The sequence below is a fragment of the Aedes aegypti genome, chromosome 2, assembly GCF_002204515.2.
Source record: "Aedes aegypti strain LVP_AGWG chromosome 2, AaegL5.0 Primary Assembly, whole genome shotgun sequence".
Taxonomy (NCBI): domain Eukaryota; kingdom Metazoa; phylum Arthropoda; class Insecta; order Diptera; family Culicidae; genus Aedes; species Aedes aegypti.
Window position 1 is genome coordinate 439,361,991 of NC_035108.1, and position 19,731 is coordinate 439,381,721.

General features: G+C 35.2%; 1 protein-coding gene across 7 annotated transcripts in view; it reads right to left on the reverse strand.

Annotated features, from left to right (window-relative positions):
• Window positions 1–19,731, reverse strand: part of LOC5567991 (piezo-type mechanosensitive ion channel component) — a 122,587-nt gene that overhangs the window by 67,114 nt on the left and 35,742 nt on the right. For all 7 annotated transcript variants that reach the window (XM_021847847.1, XM_021847846.1, XM_021847852.1 and 4 more), the window contains one exon: window positions 7,189–7,280. In XM_021847847.1, the coding sequence (XP_021703539.1) occupies window positions 7,189–7,252 (64 nt within the window). In that variant the 5' untranslated portion in view covers window positions 7,253–7,280. The remainder of the gene's footprint in view (window positions 1–7,188; window positions 7,281–19,731) is intronic.

Below are 19,731 nucleotides of genomic sequence, written 5' to 3' on the forward strand. Positions count from 1 at the left end.
AGAAATACATTTATCGAACACAAGAGATTTCTTTATAAGTTGTATTACACATTGTCGCGAGGCGTCGAGACTAGATGGACCAAATTCTGTAAGTCCAATACAAATCCCTCTCCCACTCGCCATCTCCGATCAAATTTGAGATGTTTCCAAGTACACTGCCCGTCATAAATACAGACTCACTGAAAAAAGGATTGCAACACTCAGCTGAATACTCAATCAACCCCCAAAAAGTTTAACATCACCTCAAAATAGGTAATACATAGCGATATCTGTGAATACATGGCTATATCTCGAGATCCTTATGATTAGCAAAGAAGCGATCTTCAGCAAAGTTATCCAACAGATCAAGGACATCCGGAAGGCAAACATTATGGTTCGCATTTTACCGTTAGATGGCGTTAGCGAGCATGTAAAATTGAGCACTTTAAGCATGGTATAAAAAGTGCAAAGTTCTTCAGAAAATCAAGGACTTTCAGAAGACAGACAGTTTGGTTCGAAATTTTGCTATTAGATGGCGCTAGTAAGCATATATATTGAAAATTTTAAGCAAGTTGTGTCCTGTGATCCACATAAGATAGAAATTTTGTATCTTCGGCAAAGTTGTTCAGTCAAGAACATCCAGCAGGTAAACAATTTGATTATAAGTTTTGCCGCTATGTAGCGTTAGTGGGCATATAAAATGAGCATCTATCTCATGAGCCAGATTAGATAGAAAGGTGGAGCCTTCGACAAAGCTGTTTTGAAAGTCAGGGACATCTGGAAGAAAACAGTTTAGTTTTGCCATTAGGTGGCGCTAGTAAGCATGTTAAAATGAGCGTTTTAAGCAAGTCTTCGCAAAGTTGTTCAGGATGTCAAGGAATCCTGAATGTAACTTTTTATTACAAAAAATCCGCTTGGTGGCGCTAGTGAGCAAAAAAAAAAGCATTTCAAGCGATTTATATCTTCTGATCTAGATAGGATAGAAAATTCGAGTCTACAATATCCAGGAAATGAAGTAAATCAGAACTAAATCACTGGAATATGAAATGATTCAGACCTGAAACTTTTGAATATGATGTGAGTCAGAATCACTGAATCACTTAATTATGAAATGATGCAGGTATGATTTTCTAAAAATAAAGCAGAGCAATCTCTTGGAAATAAAGTGAATCGATACTAAATTATTTGAACACGGTGTGAATCAGAACAGAAAAATTTGAAAATGAAGTGAATCAGTCCAAAACTGCTTGGAATTAGAAGGAATCCGACATCAATTACTACAGAATGCAGTGAAACAAAAATTAACAGCTGATCTCGACATAAATCAGACCTTATAACCTAACCCTTTAATACTCATTTTTTTATTTTTGATCTAAGCATCATGTTTCGCTATCTAGAATCGATCTGAACACGTATGAGCATTGATTTATTTTTATTCGCGAATTTATTAATTTTGGTTTTTGATTTTTTTATTTTTATTTTTGAACTTCCCTATTTTTTATATTTTTTTGAAGCCTTTACTGGTTACCGATTTTTGACAATGATACAAATTTGAGGTTTTACATTACTTTTAAAAATATGAACTTTTAAATGTTTTTTGAAACATATTTTGTTTTCCGTGTGTTCCGTACGGAATGAGCCGTAAAACATCTTTTTCTCCTAGGCATTACGTCCTCACTGGGACAAAGCCGGCACTTCCACGAGCTTTCTTTGCCAAAGTTGCCATTTTCGCATTCGTATATCGTGTGGCAGGTACGATGATACTCTATGCCCAGGGAAATTTCCATTACGAAAAGATCCTGGACCGATCGGGAATCGAACCCAGACACCTTCAGCATGGCTTTCCTTTGTAGCCGCGGACTCTAACCACTCGGCTAAGGAAGGCCCCTGCGACTTAAAATGTATCCAAATGTGGCCCCTTCTCGACCCACCCTGACTACGCCACTGAGTCCACGAGTATCAATAGTGAGCGTGAGTACCATGTGAGTGACCAACAGGAACTCGAGTGCCGTGCGTTCCCTTATGAGTGAATGTATCCACAACGAGAGTTCCGTCAGTGAATGCTGTTCCAGAACCTTTGAGAATGAGAACCCTTGAGAATGAAAACCTACGAAACTTCTAGAACACGAACACATTGATATAAATACGCGACCACTCCTCCATGTGAGTTAGTCTTGTTTTAACCTCCGCGAGTATACTATCGACCGAAAGTACAAAAAAGTGAAAGTGAATAGTGAACAGTAGTGTGCATAAAGTAGTGACTAGTAGAATCAGTGATGTTGATTCCCTTGATTCCGAAAAAATATAGTCCATCCCGACCACGGTTATCGTGTCAACACCGTGTAACTAACGAAAAACAGTTTAAGAGTAAATTCAATACCATCAAACTCTACTTCTCACGCTATGTCTGAACCAGACGATTATAAAAATCGAATGTACATCGGATTTTTTTTTCGCTAGAGATCAGTATTTGGTCTATATTTTCATAATCGGAAGGTTTTAAAATATTCTATCGGTGAAATTTTTTCCATACATTTTGTATGGGCTGAAATGCTTCGAAACCATGATTTTCATGAAATTTAGTATGAAAAATGACTAAAAAGTAGAAAAAATCAAAATTTCACCGATGGAATATTTTAAAACTTTCCGATTATGAAAATATAACCCAAATACTAAACTCTAGCGAGGAAAAATCTGATGTACATTCGATTTTTATAATCGTCTGGTTCAGACATAGCATGCTTCTGTGATAGGTTGGTTGTGGAAAAATATAAAATGTGCATTTTTTTTATAAAACACATGAAATGAGAATCAAACATTTTTCTAAAATACAAAAATGTCAAATGTCATAAAAACTTACCTCATATGCGTGTTATAGGAAAAGGTTCAAGTCAAAAATATAATCGAATTTTCGAGTCACTAAGAAATACACAAAATTCTAAATGGTACCCCGTCTAAAGGCGAGGTTGGGTATTAGAGGATTAAATATTAAATGAATCGGACCTGAATCTCTTAAATATGAAGTATAACAGACCTGAAACACTACAATATAGAGCGAATTAATCTCGACCATGAAAAGATTACAACCTGAATCATTTAAAAATTAAAAGCATCAGACCTGCGTCACAAAAATAAATATATACCTTGATTAGAAATAAATCAGACCTGAATCACATGAAAATTAAGACAATAAAGCAAATCTAACCCGCATTACTAAAAAATGAATTGAATCAAACTTGAAAAACTTGAATATGAAGTAAATCAGACTTGAATCACTTTTAAATGAAGTGCATCACAGCTGAATCAATTAAGGATGAAGTAAATCAGTAATGAGCCCCTAAAATATGAAGTAAACCAGCCCTGAATTTCTAGCAAATTAAGTCAATCGTAGTCGTAGTCCTAAACTGCTTGCACATAAATAACTGGAAAATGCATTTAAACAAAACCTAAATTTGAGGTAAAATTTGAATATCAAATAATTCATTCCTGAATCAGGTGGAAATGAAGCGAGTCAAACATGAATCACTGGAATATGAAATCGATCATAAATCACTTGAATATGAACTGAATCAGTCCTGAATCATTTGAATATGAAGTGAATCAGACCTGAATAACTTGAATATAAAGTGAATCAAACTTGAAACACTTAACTATGAAGTGAATTAAATATGAATCATATGAAATCACATGAGCATTAAGTGAATCAAACCTAAAACAGTAGAATATGAAGTGAATTAGATATGAATCACTTAGATATGGAGCGAATCAAGAATGAATCACGTGAATATGAAGTGAATCAAACCTAAACCACTTGAATATTATGTGAATCTTACGTGAATAACTTGGATATGGAGCGAACTGATCCTGAATCACTTTTATTAAGCAGTAATTTAATCTTGAGTCACTTGAATCTAACATATTTTTTTGTATGGAGAGAATCAAACCTGAATCACTTGAATATGTGTTTCAGCATGAATATGAAGTGAATCAGACATGAATCACATGGGTATGAAGTGAATTTAACACGAATCACCAAATATAAAGTCAATCAATCCTGAATCATTTGGATATGAAGTGGTTCTGACTTCAACAGTTTGAATATGATGTTAGTCACGCCTGAATTACTCGCACATGAAACAAATCATACCTTAATCACTAGATTATGAATCAAATCTGAAATACTTAAACCTGCAATCGATTGGTCTTGAATTATTTGAATATGATATGATTCAGACCTTAATCACTTTAACTTCCAAATGCAAAAGACTTTCTGAATAACATTCTTGACATTTTATTTTATCAAAATCATGAGATATAGGTACAGCTAACTCTCCATAACTGGATGTTTCATATCTCGATATCGAGTAGAAGAATCAGAGTAAAAGTTGGTTTTCATGGCTACCTTGAACCGCAGTAACGCTGAAAATGTTTTTATAACAAATGATCCCTTTAATTTCCAGTTCAAAATTCTCTATTTCACATGCTCACTTGCTAGCGGCAAAATTACAAACTAATTTGTTTGCCTACCAGATTTCCTTGACATTCTGAACAATTTTTCCAAAAACGATTATTCATTTCTACTTATAAAAATTATGATATATAAAAGTACTCTTTAATAGCGCCACATGACGGCAACATTATAAATCAAACTATCTGCCTGCCGGATCTCCTTCACTTTCTCAAAAACTTCGTCGAAAACTCGAAGTTTCAATCAGTTTATGTTTTGCTTCAATTGTCCTTGGCAATTTGACTTTATTTTTTTCGCAGATTCAAATTGGTTTTTAAGCAAGGCAGTGGAAGAATCTAGTTTTTGAGAGAAGTAACTAACCAAAAGTAGTATTTCTTGTTCATGTGATGAGGGGGAACCATTTTACATATCAGAACGTCTGACACCCATTAATAACATAATTTTCTCTGAAATCTATGAAAGTGTTCATTTTGTCCCAAAACCTTTTTACCAGGCTTGTTTTTTTTTTCCAATTTTCTATCTTATTTTTTATATGATGTTCTTTTTTCACCATGAATGCAACACATCGTACTAAATACTAAATTGGTAACCAACTGAGGGTAACTGAAAAAGATATCCATTTTATGGTATTGAAATAAGCATTATGTCCCTACTCTTCCTACATGGTGCAGTTTAAAAAATCTGTGGTACGTTCTCTTTTATATTAGGGGACAATTCAACTTGGTGTTTTTCGCCATTTCACTGTAGGGTCGATATACCAATAGCCGCATAGCTAAGAACAAATATTCGTATAAAATTGTAAAATAACGCTATCGTCATTATTTTCACATCATCGGCCGTAAGGAAGTTGAGGTAAAAAGCAGTACCAGAGAGCGTTCTTTGCCATTTTTTGCCCTCGTATATCGCGTGGCAGATACGATGATATTTGAAGCCATCAAATCACTCAGTCCCCGAAGAACTTTTCATGGATGTATTTCATCAAGAATCGTAGATAGACGTTGGACAAAAGCTTCACGAAAATCATCATAACTTGTCACTTCAACGCATTCGGAACATCAACTTTCATTCCTGTTCCCTAACTTTTTGTAACCCTCCGCCTGTAAATGATAAACGGTAGGATATTACAGCACCACCCCCGACCACTATCCCAACACCTTTATCGACGAAGACGACGACGCCACCAGGAAGTGAAAATCACTGCCAAAGTCTGAAAGGACAACAAAGCGAATAAATAAACGGCGCGGAAAAGTTCATTATGTAAGTCACTATACAAACGGCTGAGGACACGACCACGTGGAAAACCTGTGTCCCTTTCGTATGGTCCTGACCATCGTACCACACTTTTTTTCTATTCAATTTTCCTCCATATGGGCTATCCCACGCTAAGGCGATATAGGCATTGTATAGTTTGCAGGATGACGTTTTATGATCCATTTTCCGTTCTACCTTAGTGACTGGCTTTGTTTTAGAGGTGGAGGGGGAGTAGGAAAGGTGGATTCTTTCATGTTTAACTCTTTCGGTTGCCCCAGCTTTATCCAGGTTAAACGGCGAAAAAATGTTCGGGAAACGGACATTTTATGAATGAGTGTGTCTATTTCGCAACATAACGACCACACCAAATTGAAGATTATCACGTTGACGAAACATCGAAAGTGTTTCTTCTACCAATTAAGGTGGGCGTGCTTTTGGTCAGTAGAGAGGAATGTGTCGTCTAACTTAAAGGCAACAAACGAACAGTGAAGTCGTAAATTTATCGGCACTATAAAAATATAGTCTAATTTTGCATCTCGAATGCTACCATTACCATATTTCACGATATTTAGGGAGGAATGCCCGATGTGTTAATTTTACTAGGTGTGAACGCAGGGCTGGTACCGACTGAGTGCTTTTAAAATAGAAATATTATCAGAAACTAATACAGGTAGGTATTTTACCAAAGTATTTTTTCAGGTATTACTCTGAAGATTACTACAGGAATTCATGAGAGGCCTTCTTAAGAAATTTCTCCATGAATTTGGATAAAAATTTCTTTAAGAATTCAACCTGGAATACTCTTAGAATAAATTTAAAAAATTACTCACGGAACTCCACCATGCATTTTTTCAGGAATTTCTCCAAAGATTCTTTCACGAATTTCAAAAGAAAATCGTTAGTCCTACTACTTCATTCAGAGTATTCTATTGATTTCTAATGATTTTACTAGGATTTCATCCAGGATTTTCATTTAGGACATTTTCAAGAACTTGAGCCATATTTTTTCTGAGATGCTTACACTAATTCTTAAAATTTTGTTCAGATTTGTCGTTCAGTATTGCTTCAATATTGCAACCGAGAATTTCTCTAAGGGAACCTTCGTGAACTACCCAGATTTTCCTTCCATGATTTTTTAAAAAAGTACTGCAGTATTTGCTAGTGTAAAACCTCTAATGAAATTTTAAAGAATCTATGGTGATTTTACTTGAGAATTACCCAAGAACTATTTGGGACAACTACACCAGTTATTCGGAGATGAAATGTTGGTGAAACTCCCAGATAAGTTACTGCAATATCGAACTCAGTTACAGACTTAAATAAGTTTCTAAGAAGAGCCCTGCTACCATCCCTGTGAACGAAAAAGCCCCTCCCATAATTGAATCCCACTGGTGGTGAGCTATTTCCGTGTAGTATTCGCATTATGGATGTGAGCCAAAATGTCGAGGAAAGAAAAGTAAGTCGTTGGTGGATTTTGCGAGACTACTTACATATTGCCATGATGATCGGCAGTATCAGCCGCTGCACCACCAAACAGACAAAGTAGTTGGCCATTCTGTGTCAATGTCCGGTGATCGTGGTCCTGAAAGTGAGAACGAAGAAAAAAGTGAGATTTAATTAATATATGCAGAATAATTATGGATTACTACACGCTCGCACGTGTACACATGATGTAAGGTATCACACAGTTTTAACGACATTCGCTTTCTACACGCGATAATTGGTACCACGCTATGAACTAATATCTACAGCATGGACCATAAGAAATGCGTAAATGATCATATAATGTATTATTGTAGTTTTTATATGGGATATAAGAGGTAATCATGAATATTATCTACTGGTTAATCTTTTTTTATTTGTTATTTACTTACAAACTCTGCTTACGAGAGAGTACTTGGAAACATGCGTTCTAATTTTATCATGAAGTCCTTGAGCGCAATATCTTTGTGGTGAGAAATTTTAAACCGTCTAGGATGGGGTGAGATTCTTCCCATATCAAATGATAGAAGGGTTTGATATCGGGAGCGCCGAAGACCCAAAAATATGTTAGTTTAAGATGATAATAAAACGAAGCCAAACCTCGAACTCTCAAAACCACTCACAATATTTTCCACAATTTTATGCAATTTATGAAGATAAAAAGTTTATCACCAAAGTAAGCGATAGTCAAATGGTTTTTCTGACTCTTAGAGAACGAAACCATCAATCTTTATTGCTTTAGTAAATTGACTAAGTTAGTTCAAATTTTGTTTGGGCCATACTGTACTCATGTATCGTATCATCCCCAAACCGTTAGTTTAAAGAGAGAAAGTGTATCAATCGACACCACTGCGGATCTAAGCTTGGGGCCAAAATGATATTTTAATCTCAGAAAGCACTACCTACAAGTAACAATGTCCAACGGCAACCATCGAAAGCACCGACAGTAGTGACAGAAGCCACGCCAGGGTTGGTAATTAATTAATGGACATTAATAAACGGAGGTTAGTAATTTTCATGATGGGCGAACATATGTGATAATAGTAGTCGTCGAATTCGCGCGCGAATGCCTGGCGGAAAGCAAAAAATATTAGCTAAAATAATTAAAAGCTACTGGAGCGGACAGTGATAAATGTCTCGCGGGTAAAGGTTTTATGCGATGGCTATCTGGCAGAACATTTATCATCCATTCATCAGAAAAGATCGCAAATGGCTGAAATAGGTGTGATATGCATATGCGGTGATATGCATAACGCTGCTAATATCAAATTTGTTCTACAGTATTGGACAAAACATTTGCAACTTTTTCGATTTTCCATACAAAATGACCAACTTTGGTAAGCTAGATCTCAGTTATTTATGGACCGATTTGAATGAAATTTTCACAGAACATCATATATAACTTGAATTTTAACATATATTTTTGAATAATTTTTACAATCACAAGTTTATAAGTTATAACGGTTTAACCAAAGTGTAATTTTCGACGAAAAATTTATTTATAAAACTATTTATCTCAAAATCTGATAGCCCTACATTAAAACTATCTTCAGCAAACTTGTTCATCTCGTTAAAATCTACAATTTTGCTGAAGACACCATGAAGATATTCCTTCAAAATTTTTAGTTATGTCATTTATAAAAAAACCTCAACAAATTCACTTTAGTCAAACCGTTACTGCTTTTGAACTTGTGATTGGAAAATTCACTCAATAATATATGTTAAAATCCAAGTTATGCCTGATGTCCTGCCAAAATTTCATTCGAATCGGTCCATAAATAACTGAGATATAGCTTACCAAAGATGGTCATTTTGTATGGAAAATCAAAAAAGTTGCAAATGTTTTGTCCAATACTGTAGGTAATATCATTAGTCCAGGTCTTGATGTTTAATTTTTTTTTTTCTCAAAATCTATACGAGTAATCTAACTTTGTATTGCTAAATATGAGGTCCTTATAGAATTTTGAAGCCGGCCTTATAATACCTTCTACCCTACAAAGGTTGTCATTTTCGACGAGGTTCCCACAGTTTTTTTTTTTATTTCGCAATTTGAGAAACTCAAAATATTCCATAAATCTTTCCTTATAATTCTTTTGTGATTTTTTTTCTGTTTTTTTTCAGGCTTTGCTTTTTATAAAGATTTAAGAGGTTTTTTTCCATAGCATATCATAGACTGACTGTACATGTCAATGGTTGCTACTCCGTGATTGATCTCATATTACACTACGGAACACGTTTTTGTCTCAAGCACCAAAATACCGCTATTTACCCAATTAAGGGTTGCTGAATCCATTGCCGTTTTAAAAAATATCATAGCACGTCCAGTTTTTGAGATATTGGCTGTTGAAAATGCAAAATTTGACTATATCAACCAACTTGCATGCAAGTTTGCCAGCTTGTAAGGCAATATATTTGCTTAATTTGCTACAGAATTCAAACTTTATGTGTATAACAATACTTATCAACAATGTTCATAATACTATCGATGCTCAAAAGTTATTTTTTGGTGTTTTAGAAAAGTATTGTATTTTTCCATATAAGAGAAACGAACGGTTTTGAATGGAGACTGTTAGCATGTTGGAAAAATTGTTTTAATCTAAATTTTATCGTGCAATTTCAATCAAATTATATAAGAAATGAATTTTGAAGTCCTATTTTGCATGCTTGGTGGATTGGATCACAAAAAAGTTTGATAAATCATATTTTAAATTTCATGTAAACATCAATTAAACCACTATTTTATACAACTTTGACGACCTGTAGCTAAAAATTGTAACGTGCTGGAATATTTCTGAGAACGGCATTGGATTCAGCGACCCCAAATCTACTAGAGACACATATTTTAATCCTTGAGACACGCAAAAATGTCATTTTTGTTACACTGTGTTATTCATCAATGACGGCGCCGGCCAAATTCTTACATACCTCTGCAGCTCCACAATCACCGCGGGAAGGGTGTTGATTAATAGGGGAGGAAAATATATGGCAATCACCTTTGGTCGGTGATGCGATCCATGGATTTTTGATTCTCTATTGAGATTCTGCTCAGCAGGTTCCAATACATTAAAAAGAGTTAGTTTTAATTTTTTATCGCGCGATGAAAGTTTAAAGGTAGATTGGTAGAATATTGGAAGAGTTCGTCGGCATTCATAATGTCGAACTGTTCCAAGGTAATTTTAGTAATTTAGACGAAAAGAGAAAGGTATGTGTATATTGAAACCCTATTTGAAACAGGAACAAGGATTTATGTAGACACTTGTAGTGACGAACCATCCATAGATTATTTAAAAATTACCAGGAATAAAATGTGTTATCATAAGCATGAAACGAGCTCACCAGTTGACCTCGACTGAGCATGAATAAGTCGAACCACGCGAACCAAAAAATCTCTATGTAATTTCAATTGTTCTGGATAATAACTGACACTTTGTCAAATTCTGCAAGGGAGATGCATATATTTATGCCATAAATCCTACAGAATAACGGTATAAAACATTAATTTATACTTTTAATGTTCAATGAAATTTGACTGAAATATTCGCTTACACACCAAAAAATCTGAAATTTGTGTGGCACGTAATTTTTCTCAATCATCATGTAATGTAAGTTGGAAATTTTTCAACGATAAATAACGTAAACTGTCTCATCGCATTCAACAATGCTTGCAATATTGAATGAAACTGAAACATTTCATGAGCTTGCATTCAACATCGCTAATATTGTACGGTTTCTTGCATCTTCAAAGTGAAATTGCAAACGAGAATGCTCTATTTACACGACTATAAGCTGAAAATCGGTATTATTGTATTATAAATTGCATTGGAAACTGGACTACCTATAAGTGCGGAATCATAAATAGGCCCACAAATTGCATTGTAGTTTGATGCTTCTTGATGGTACATAATTGAATTTTTATTCCAAGCTGTTTCACCTTAAACGATTGACGTTAATATTACGTGACGTATAGCTAAGAAGCTAAGCTAAGTTGTTTATAATATTGGTATAAAAGAAAGGCGATGAATAAATTTGATTTTTGAGCAAAGTGAAGATGTTTCTCTTTATCATGATTGAAGAGCCCTTCTCAATATCATAAAGAACTACATTCCTGAATGTCGAATATTTCTGCCAATTTCCAAGAATAATTGTTTTTGATTCCTTATTCATGCGAGTTTTAATTATTTTGGGGGCCTCTCATTACCACAACATCGGACAATATTAGTCGAACCATGTTCAGAAACCTATTGCGATTTCATTGATAAATTGAAAATAAAGAGAATGGACAAGGTGTCCACTTCATAAAACAAACAGTCCTTAGCCACAAGTGTACTTGAGACTAATGTCACTTGTAAAGTAAGCATGTTGTGTTTGACATAAATTACTTTACAATAGCGGTTTCAGAATTATTAAAGAGGTCATCAACACCACATGGTTATCAATTCCCCACCCTCCCTTACTGACATCGGATGATTTTTATCACTATTAATGAATGTAGCACAAAATCCTAGTAAGTGAGGGTTGCTAAAAGTTACTGCCATTTTAGATATTTACATGATTTTTTTTTCAAGAACTCCATCAGAAATTAAATGTCGTTAATCGCAAGTCAATCCTATCTGCACTTTTTTTTAAAACATGCATATAGACCACTTGTGTAATTAACGTTGTGAAAACGATTATAAATATTAGAACTTAAAAGGTTATGGTGGTATAAATAAATTTGCGATTATAAAAAATCTCCTGAACCAATCTTACAATTGCATAAAGTATTATGGTAAAGTAGTTGTAGTATATTACATTCAACTAATACCTTGTATTTGTATTGAATTTTATTTATTTTTCTGACTAACTCTAAATTTGGCATATCGTACCAACCAAACTACGAAAAATCTTGCTAATATTCAGAGCTCTCTAAACATAAATAGGGTGCAGAACCACTTGAGCACCTCCATGATTCACTTTGGCATGGGGGGGGGGGGTTTCTCGGCCGAATTGTCTGAAACTCTGCAATAAGAAGCACTTCAATACGACGCATATTGTGGCCAAATATGAGCTCTGTAGCTTTCAAAAAACCCCACTGCCGAAGTGAATCAAAAGTGCCAAGAATAGGATCCGGCTCCCTATCTACTATGGAACAATGAACAAGAAAAACTCATCAGACTCATTTTTTCGATTTTTAGTGGTTGATGCGAAAGTGTAAAAAATTGTCGTTATCTGTGAAATAGGGGGAAAGACCTTTGAGATTTTGCATATCGAATATAAGAAGACAATTTTCATCGAGAAAAAAAGTGATTACTAAATTCGGTTTTCAATTACTTATAGGTATTCCACTAAACAGCTCGAAGATTTGTTATTTCCAAAAATCATTTTACGTGTGAAAGAGCCTTCAAAGAACTTTAATTAAAAAACAACTTTTTAGGTGATTGCATTGAAATAGTGGCCAGGTGCCTGAAAAAAGCCTGCTACCAGCTCCGTAACCGGCATCAATATTAAATTTATAGTTAAGCCGCACATATCATTAAATAAATATACCTGAACAGCGAGGCTCTTGATAGTACATAAACCACGAGGCGTTCTATCAATCATGTTAATGTACTTTCAAAAATGATATCTTAGAGAGGTAAAACTGATAACAAGTCGTCAATCTGTTCGATCCCAATCTTATTTCGCTTTCAAACCAAATTCTTTTACTACACAGAAAGGGACATTTTCAAATACATCTTCATATTTATAGAAAGAAATGGTCCGATATTTCTTCGAACAAAATTTCACGTTCAACATAAGTAGGGAGCCGAATCCTAAGCTTGGCATTTTTGAATCGCTTCGGTAGGGGTTTTTTGAAAGCTACTAAGTTCATATTTAGAGCAGACTCTGTTTTGATTGAAATGCATGAAAAAAGAGTATAAGAATTCATATGATAAGCAGTCTTGTAGGTCAACTCTCACATCAACATTTGAAACGGACTGATTCACAGTGTGCCGCAAACAAGAAGTGAATGCGTTTCTGCCCCTTCCCGATTCATTAGCATTCGGTGTGCATTTTTACAGGGATTGTTCAGGACTTTGCGTGCAACTGGTCGTAGCATCGTGAATAAACAACAATCGCGCATCTCGCATCCATGTAAAAGTGATAATCAGCCGAAGCGGCGCGGCCCAGTGTCTCACATTTGTCTCAAGCTCATGGCCGATGACATCAGCGAACCAACCAGCAGCGAACTTCATAGCACCGTCAAACAGCGGAGTAACGGATTTCTATAAATATTATCCATGCAATTTTTTAGCGCATCATATGGTGGTGGTAATATGATGGAATCAATCGTACTTTTCGAATGGAAAATAAATTAACACATTCTAGACAAATGTGGCAGTGAGACATGAGGAATACACAACAGTCTTTTTCTTCTTCATGGCATAACATCCCTATTTGGACAGAGCCTGCCTGAGTTGCCATTTTCGCTTTCGTATTTCGTGTGGATGCCCAAGGAAATCAAGGAAATTTTCATTGCAATCGAGCGGGTATCGAACCCAGATACCTTCAACATGGTTTTGCTTTGTAGACGCGGACGATACATCTAGGCTAATGAAGGCCCTTGACATTTATAACAGTAAGGTAATTGATTATCTTGAATGGATAATTTTATGTCAATATCCAATTCTAATGGTCAATAACCAACATTATAAATTCTAACGGCTTTGAGCAGCTTGTTAATTTCAACGAAATCCAATTCCGCAAATTCTAAAACATTAGCTTTGCTCGCATAACAAAATAATGTCAGAAGTCAGAGAGGTCTTACTGATAGGGTAATCACAAGAAGCAACGAACTCATCAAATCCATCATTTACTTTGCACTGAAATTAATAAGAACTTTGTTATCGATGGTGCCTCTGTTCTGCCCGGCGAAATGTTGAGGTAGGGAATGGGCACTGGAATTGGAAAAGTGGATTTGAAACAGTCGCCCAGCACATCTAGAACCGTCAAGAATAATCGTTTTATTTGCTCAGTTGATACACCTCACAAGCATCGAACAACGCGACTTGATGTGTATTTCTCATGTGTTGCATACACGAATAGAACAGACATACATATCTATATCACACGCATTCGAATATTTTTCGTAAGGTCTGGAAACCATCAACTTTTGTCGCCCATTTAAGTTATAATATGACATCATCACAAACAGTCGAACCGTACTTGTATTTTTGTATACTAGTCAAGAGAGTGCCAGGTTCCATATGAGACACATATCCATTAGTACTATTTATGGGATTATATCGATAGCGCATTCAATTTTCACTACTCAGCTAATAGTCTTTCCTCGTGACGATTGGTTAACATTCCAATCGAGTCAATCACAAAATATTTAATAACGTCCGCAACGAAGCGAGAGGCGGCTACCGGTAGAAGATTGCACAACTACCTACTTATCGCTATCATGGGAGAATAGGGCGAAACGTACTTTTCAAGTAGATGAAAAAACCGAATTTAGTACTATACCATTTAATTCCACTAGAGTTTGTATCCTTTGACAGATACGCGTATTTCGACCTCAACTGTAAGGCCGTCTTCAGTGTCGTGTACTAGACTCGATAGTTTTCATAAGGTATCCATACCCCAAAAAGATGAGTATTGCATTGAACCCTGGGAATTACAACATAAACTGCCTTCTAACGGTTACCCCAACAATGCATCTGATACACTGCGGAACACGGTTTTGTCTCAAGCACCAAAATACCGCTATTGAGTTGATTTAGGGTTGCTGAATCCATTGCCGTTTTCAGAAACATCATAGCACGTCTAGATTTTGAGATATTGGATGTTGAAAATGCTAAATTTGACTATTTCAGCCAACTTGCATGCAAGTTTGCCAGCTTGTAAGGTAATTTATTCGCTTAATTTGCCTCAGAACTTACACTTTATATGTATAACAATAACTATCAACAAGGTTCATAATAATTTTGATTCTCAAAAGTTATTTTTTGATGGTTTAGAAAAGTATTGTATTTTTTCATATAAAAGAAACGAAGAGTTTGTATGGAGTATGTTGAAAAAATCGATTTAATTAAAATTTAATCGTGCGAATTCAACCTAAATTATATCATAAATGAAAGTTAAAGGCCTATTTTGCATGCTTGATGATTTAGATCACGAAAAATTTGGATAAATCATGCTTTAAATTTCATGGTAACATCAATTAAACACGTGTTTTAAGCAACTTTGGCGACCTGTAGCTAAAAATCCTGACGTGCTGGAACATTTCTGAGAACGGCATTAGATTCAGCAATCCCAAATCTACTCGAGACACATTATTTGATCCTCGAGACACGCAAATATTTCATTTTTGTTGCGCTGTGATATTGATTATTTGCACTTAGCATCTGCTTTGAGCATTTAGCGTCGCCTTCCTCAACACAACTATTATCGGGCGATTAGTTGTCCGATGCCGACTGGTCGGTATATTTTAAAAGACTAATTCATGGCAAATCCATCAACTGTCCGTACATTCGTCATTGTTTGTACGTAGTGTAGATCGTAAAATGTCAAACAATTAGATGAATGATTTTGATTGAAACCACGACGAATGTACAAAGGATGATGGTATAATGTTTTGCAGTTGTTCGTCATAATAGTGCTTGGAAATCGTGGTGCATTGTCCCAGATGATATTTGCACGCTACAAGTTGTCGCTTCGGTTCAACGAGACGTTATCTACATTTTGTCACGGGTAATCGAAACGTTATGACATGTCATTATCATATTGGTATATTGAATGAAAGCCAAAGGATTGATTTTGATTGTTTTCTACGTTGTATTGTTTTGTGAATTTCAGTTTTTATATGTTGGTATATATTATACTAACGGTGGACAACTAGGTACCGTGCTGATTCAATTCGCCATCGCATCGAATTCCGAACACCGACCTTAATTCATCCCAAATATCTATTTTCGAAAACTTTTATTCATGGAGAATGTAGAAGACGTCATAATTATGGATCCTACGTGAAAAAAAATCGATATTTGTATATCTACACTACCCGTCATAAATACGGACTCACAAAAAAAGTATTGCAACACAGTTGAATGTTTGAATATTGAATAACCCCTCAAAACATGTTTAGCATCACCTCAAAATAAGTAAATCTGCATTGTTATATCTCGAGATCCTAATGATTTGCAAAGATGCGGTCTTCAGCAAAGTTGTTCAGTGGATCTAGGACATCCAGAAGACAGTTTGATTCGAAAATTATTCTAGTGAGCACGTAAAATTAAGCATTTTAAGCATGCTCTATCTTGTGATTCACATGTGACAGAAAGTTCGAGTCTTCGGCAGAGTTGTTCCGAAAGTCAAGGACATTCGGAAGATATACAGCTTGGTTGGATATTTTGCCACCATGTGGCGCTAGTGAGCATTTGAAATCGAAATTGAAGCAAGTTCTTGTGATCCACATGTGATAGAAAGATCGAGTCTTCGGCAAAGTCTAAGGATGTCAAAAACATCCGCAAGGAAGATGTTTGAATTAAAAAAAAATCCGCTTGGTGCCGTAAAATGAGCAAATAAAATATCCAATGATTTAGACCTGAATCACTAGGAAATGAAGTAAATCAGAACCAGGTCCGTCCCACTCGGGCTCAGATTGGGTACCACTTCTAATACTGCATTTGGTCCCTCGCTAGTGCTAAAGTACACTTTGCACGGCATTCTAGATTACCTCATGCGCCATAAAATTTTGGGCAACTGCAAGGGACAATTGACCTGGGACCGGTTTTAAATAGGTCCAATAATGAACCGAAAAAATACTCAAGTTTAATGCTGATCCAATCGTCTAATTTAGTTCTCACATCATATTCATAGTTTAAACCATAGAAACAAGTTTAGTTTGAGTCAGATTTACATCAATTAGTTGGAAAAGAAGTTGCGGTAATTTTTACCCGACCTGACCCAGTATTCCACAGGAGTAACTCTTGACCAGTACTTCCAAAAATCTTTGAAAACTAGACATCGATTGCTGGTTTTGAAGTTAAAACGGAGGACATACATAAAAAATTGCAACATTTTGAATGAAAACGGAATTTAAGTCGAGTCTAGTACACGACACAGTTGGGGCCGAAATTCAACCGAATACTAAATTTCTGAAGGCCTAGCATTTGAGCAGCAGTATATCAGTATTTTAGTAGCATTTAAGGTATATACACAGCTGGATAACATTAAATTACCTGCAATAAAGGCGTATATACTGTTAAATAAATGATTTTTTAAGTGCTAATTGGTTACCTGGGTAGGTTTAAGGCCATAGTAAGAATGGATCATCTGTCAATACTGAAAAAGCAATTTTCTTGCGATCGACCAACAAATCAAAAAAAAAAACAAGAACGTTCGTTTATCATAAGGATAAAAAAAGAAATAGCCGTTTTTATTTTTCTAGATTTTTTTTTCGATCCGTTGTTTCAATTTTGACAAATGACCAATTCTAAATCGAACCCTAGCGTTCTTGAAGAAACCAAGATCACAGATGTACACTATCCGTCAGAAATGCGGACTCGCTTGGAAAAATATTGCAACACTCAGTTGGATATTGAATCACCTTGAAAAGTTTAGCATCACCTCAAAACAGGAACCTCCATGATGTTATATCTCGAGATGCTGAACATCTATAATGGTGCGGTCTTCAGCTAAGTTGTTCAGCAGATCAAGGGCGTTTGGAAAGCAAATAATTTGGTTCGCACTTTTGCCATATATTCACGTGACTAGGTCTGACCCATTTCGAGTTTAAATTATTCATTTTCGTTTAACTGCAATTCCAGTGTTTCATGTCTGATTGTCTACATTTATAAGCAGTTTAAGACTAATTCACTTGATTATCTAATGATTCAGGTCTGATTCCGTTCATGTCAAATAATTTACGACTGATTCACTCGATTTTCAAGAGATTCTGAATTGGTTTACTAATCTTAGCAAACATTTTAGCAATCTCATAATTAAGTGATTCAGGTCTGACAACATTTTTCTTCTAAACTGTCACATTCCAGTGTCAAACTTCATAACTTTGAGAAGCTGGCTCAGACATGGCCGAGCGTTCTCTTTCCGAGAATAGTTAGAAGATAAATCCGATGAATTTGCTGTGAGCAAAGTATTTATAAAATGGAGAAATTTCGAACTCAATCAGGCCTGAGCTGGTTTCCGTAAATGATGTACCGTAAAATGGGGTGTTAAGGACTCGTGGGGTTTTAAGAGATTGAACTTCTTCATCAAGTTTGACAAATCACAAAAACGTCGAAAGTCGATATATCAGTCATCTGAAATGCTTAATTTGTTCGGAGAGTTGTGAGCTGCATTATGTGATAGGGGATGTCTATTAAAATAAAGTATTGTGGAGTCTAGATATTGAAAACGATTCAAAACATTTTTGTTGGAATTTCATAGGCTAAATACATTTAACTACAAAACTATGAAACAATATTAAGAAAAACATGTGAGTAACTTAGAAGATAAGTATATTTAATTGAGATCACAACGAAGACAAAAACTTTTGAAAATTTCATTTAGATTTCGACTTTTGTTATTTCTTATGGAAGTCTCTTTTTGAAAATAATTGGGTTGTTAGGGGAATATTTTTCTACTTTTTACAAGTTACTAAATTCATTCGATTTATGCTGTAATATATTCCAATATACTTATAGCTTGTTCCATTAAGTAAAACTGCATTGTAAAAGTTAAGGGGTCTATTTTGTTAGTCCTCAATATTACCAAAAATGACTAATCTCGAAAATCGGCAAATTGGTAGGAAAATCTTGATAACAACGTATCAAAGTAAATATTGGATTTCTATTGACACTATTTTTAAAACTTGTTCGATCACACTGGTAAAATGTTTGGAAAGTTTGAATGATTATTTTATTTGGAAATTATTTTGAAGCCAGTTGTAATCCTATGAAGTGGTAAATAATAATAATATTTTGTCATTTCTCTGAGTCTTTAAATGAAGAGTTTCGCGAAGATTGAAACCAAATGTACCTATCGAACTGTCAAATCGCTTACCTATCGAATAGACCTACAAATAAGGGCTATATTCGAAGACGAAGGAGAGCAATCATTCAAAGAAGCCAAAGAAACTTCGCGGCTTCGCCGGGCACTAAATGCACGAAAAGCAGCGTCAAATTTTCGGTCTATACTAGAACACTTTTCTTCTTTAGTATTTTTTCGACCATGCCACTGGTATTTGCATGCAAATACTTTGTTAAGTGTAGTGTTTTATTTACAGGGCAAATTGACTATTTTCTATATTAAAACTAAAAGCTTGTTAAAATTCACCTCATATTATAGATTATTTATTAAGTTGCTTTCATAGCTTATAGGATTCGTAAATTGAAATTATGTGATCCTGTTGCATTTATAGCTAGGTATTCTGTTCCGCTCCAGAAAAGTAAAAAATTCTGCTCAAAAAATGGTCAAGAAATTTCCTACAGTGAGCTCCATTTGAATTACCATTTCTTTTCAACTGCGTACTGCGATCAAAGAAAAATGCTTTGGCGATTACTTTTCTGTTGAAGTGCTAACTTCGC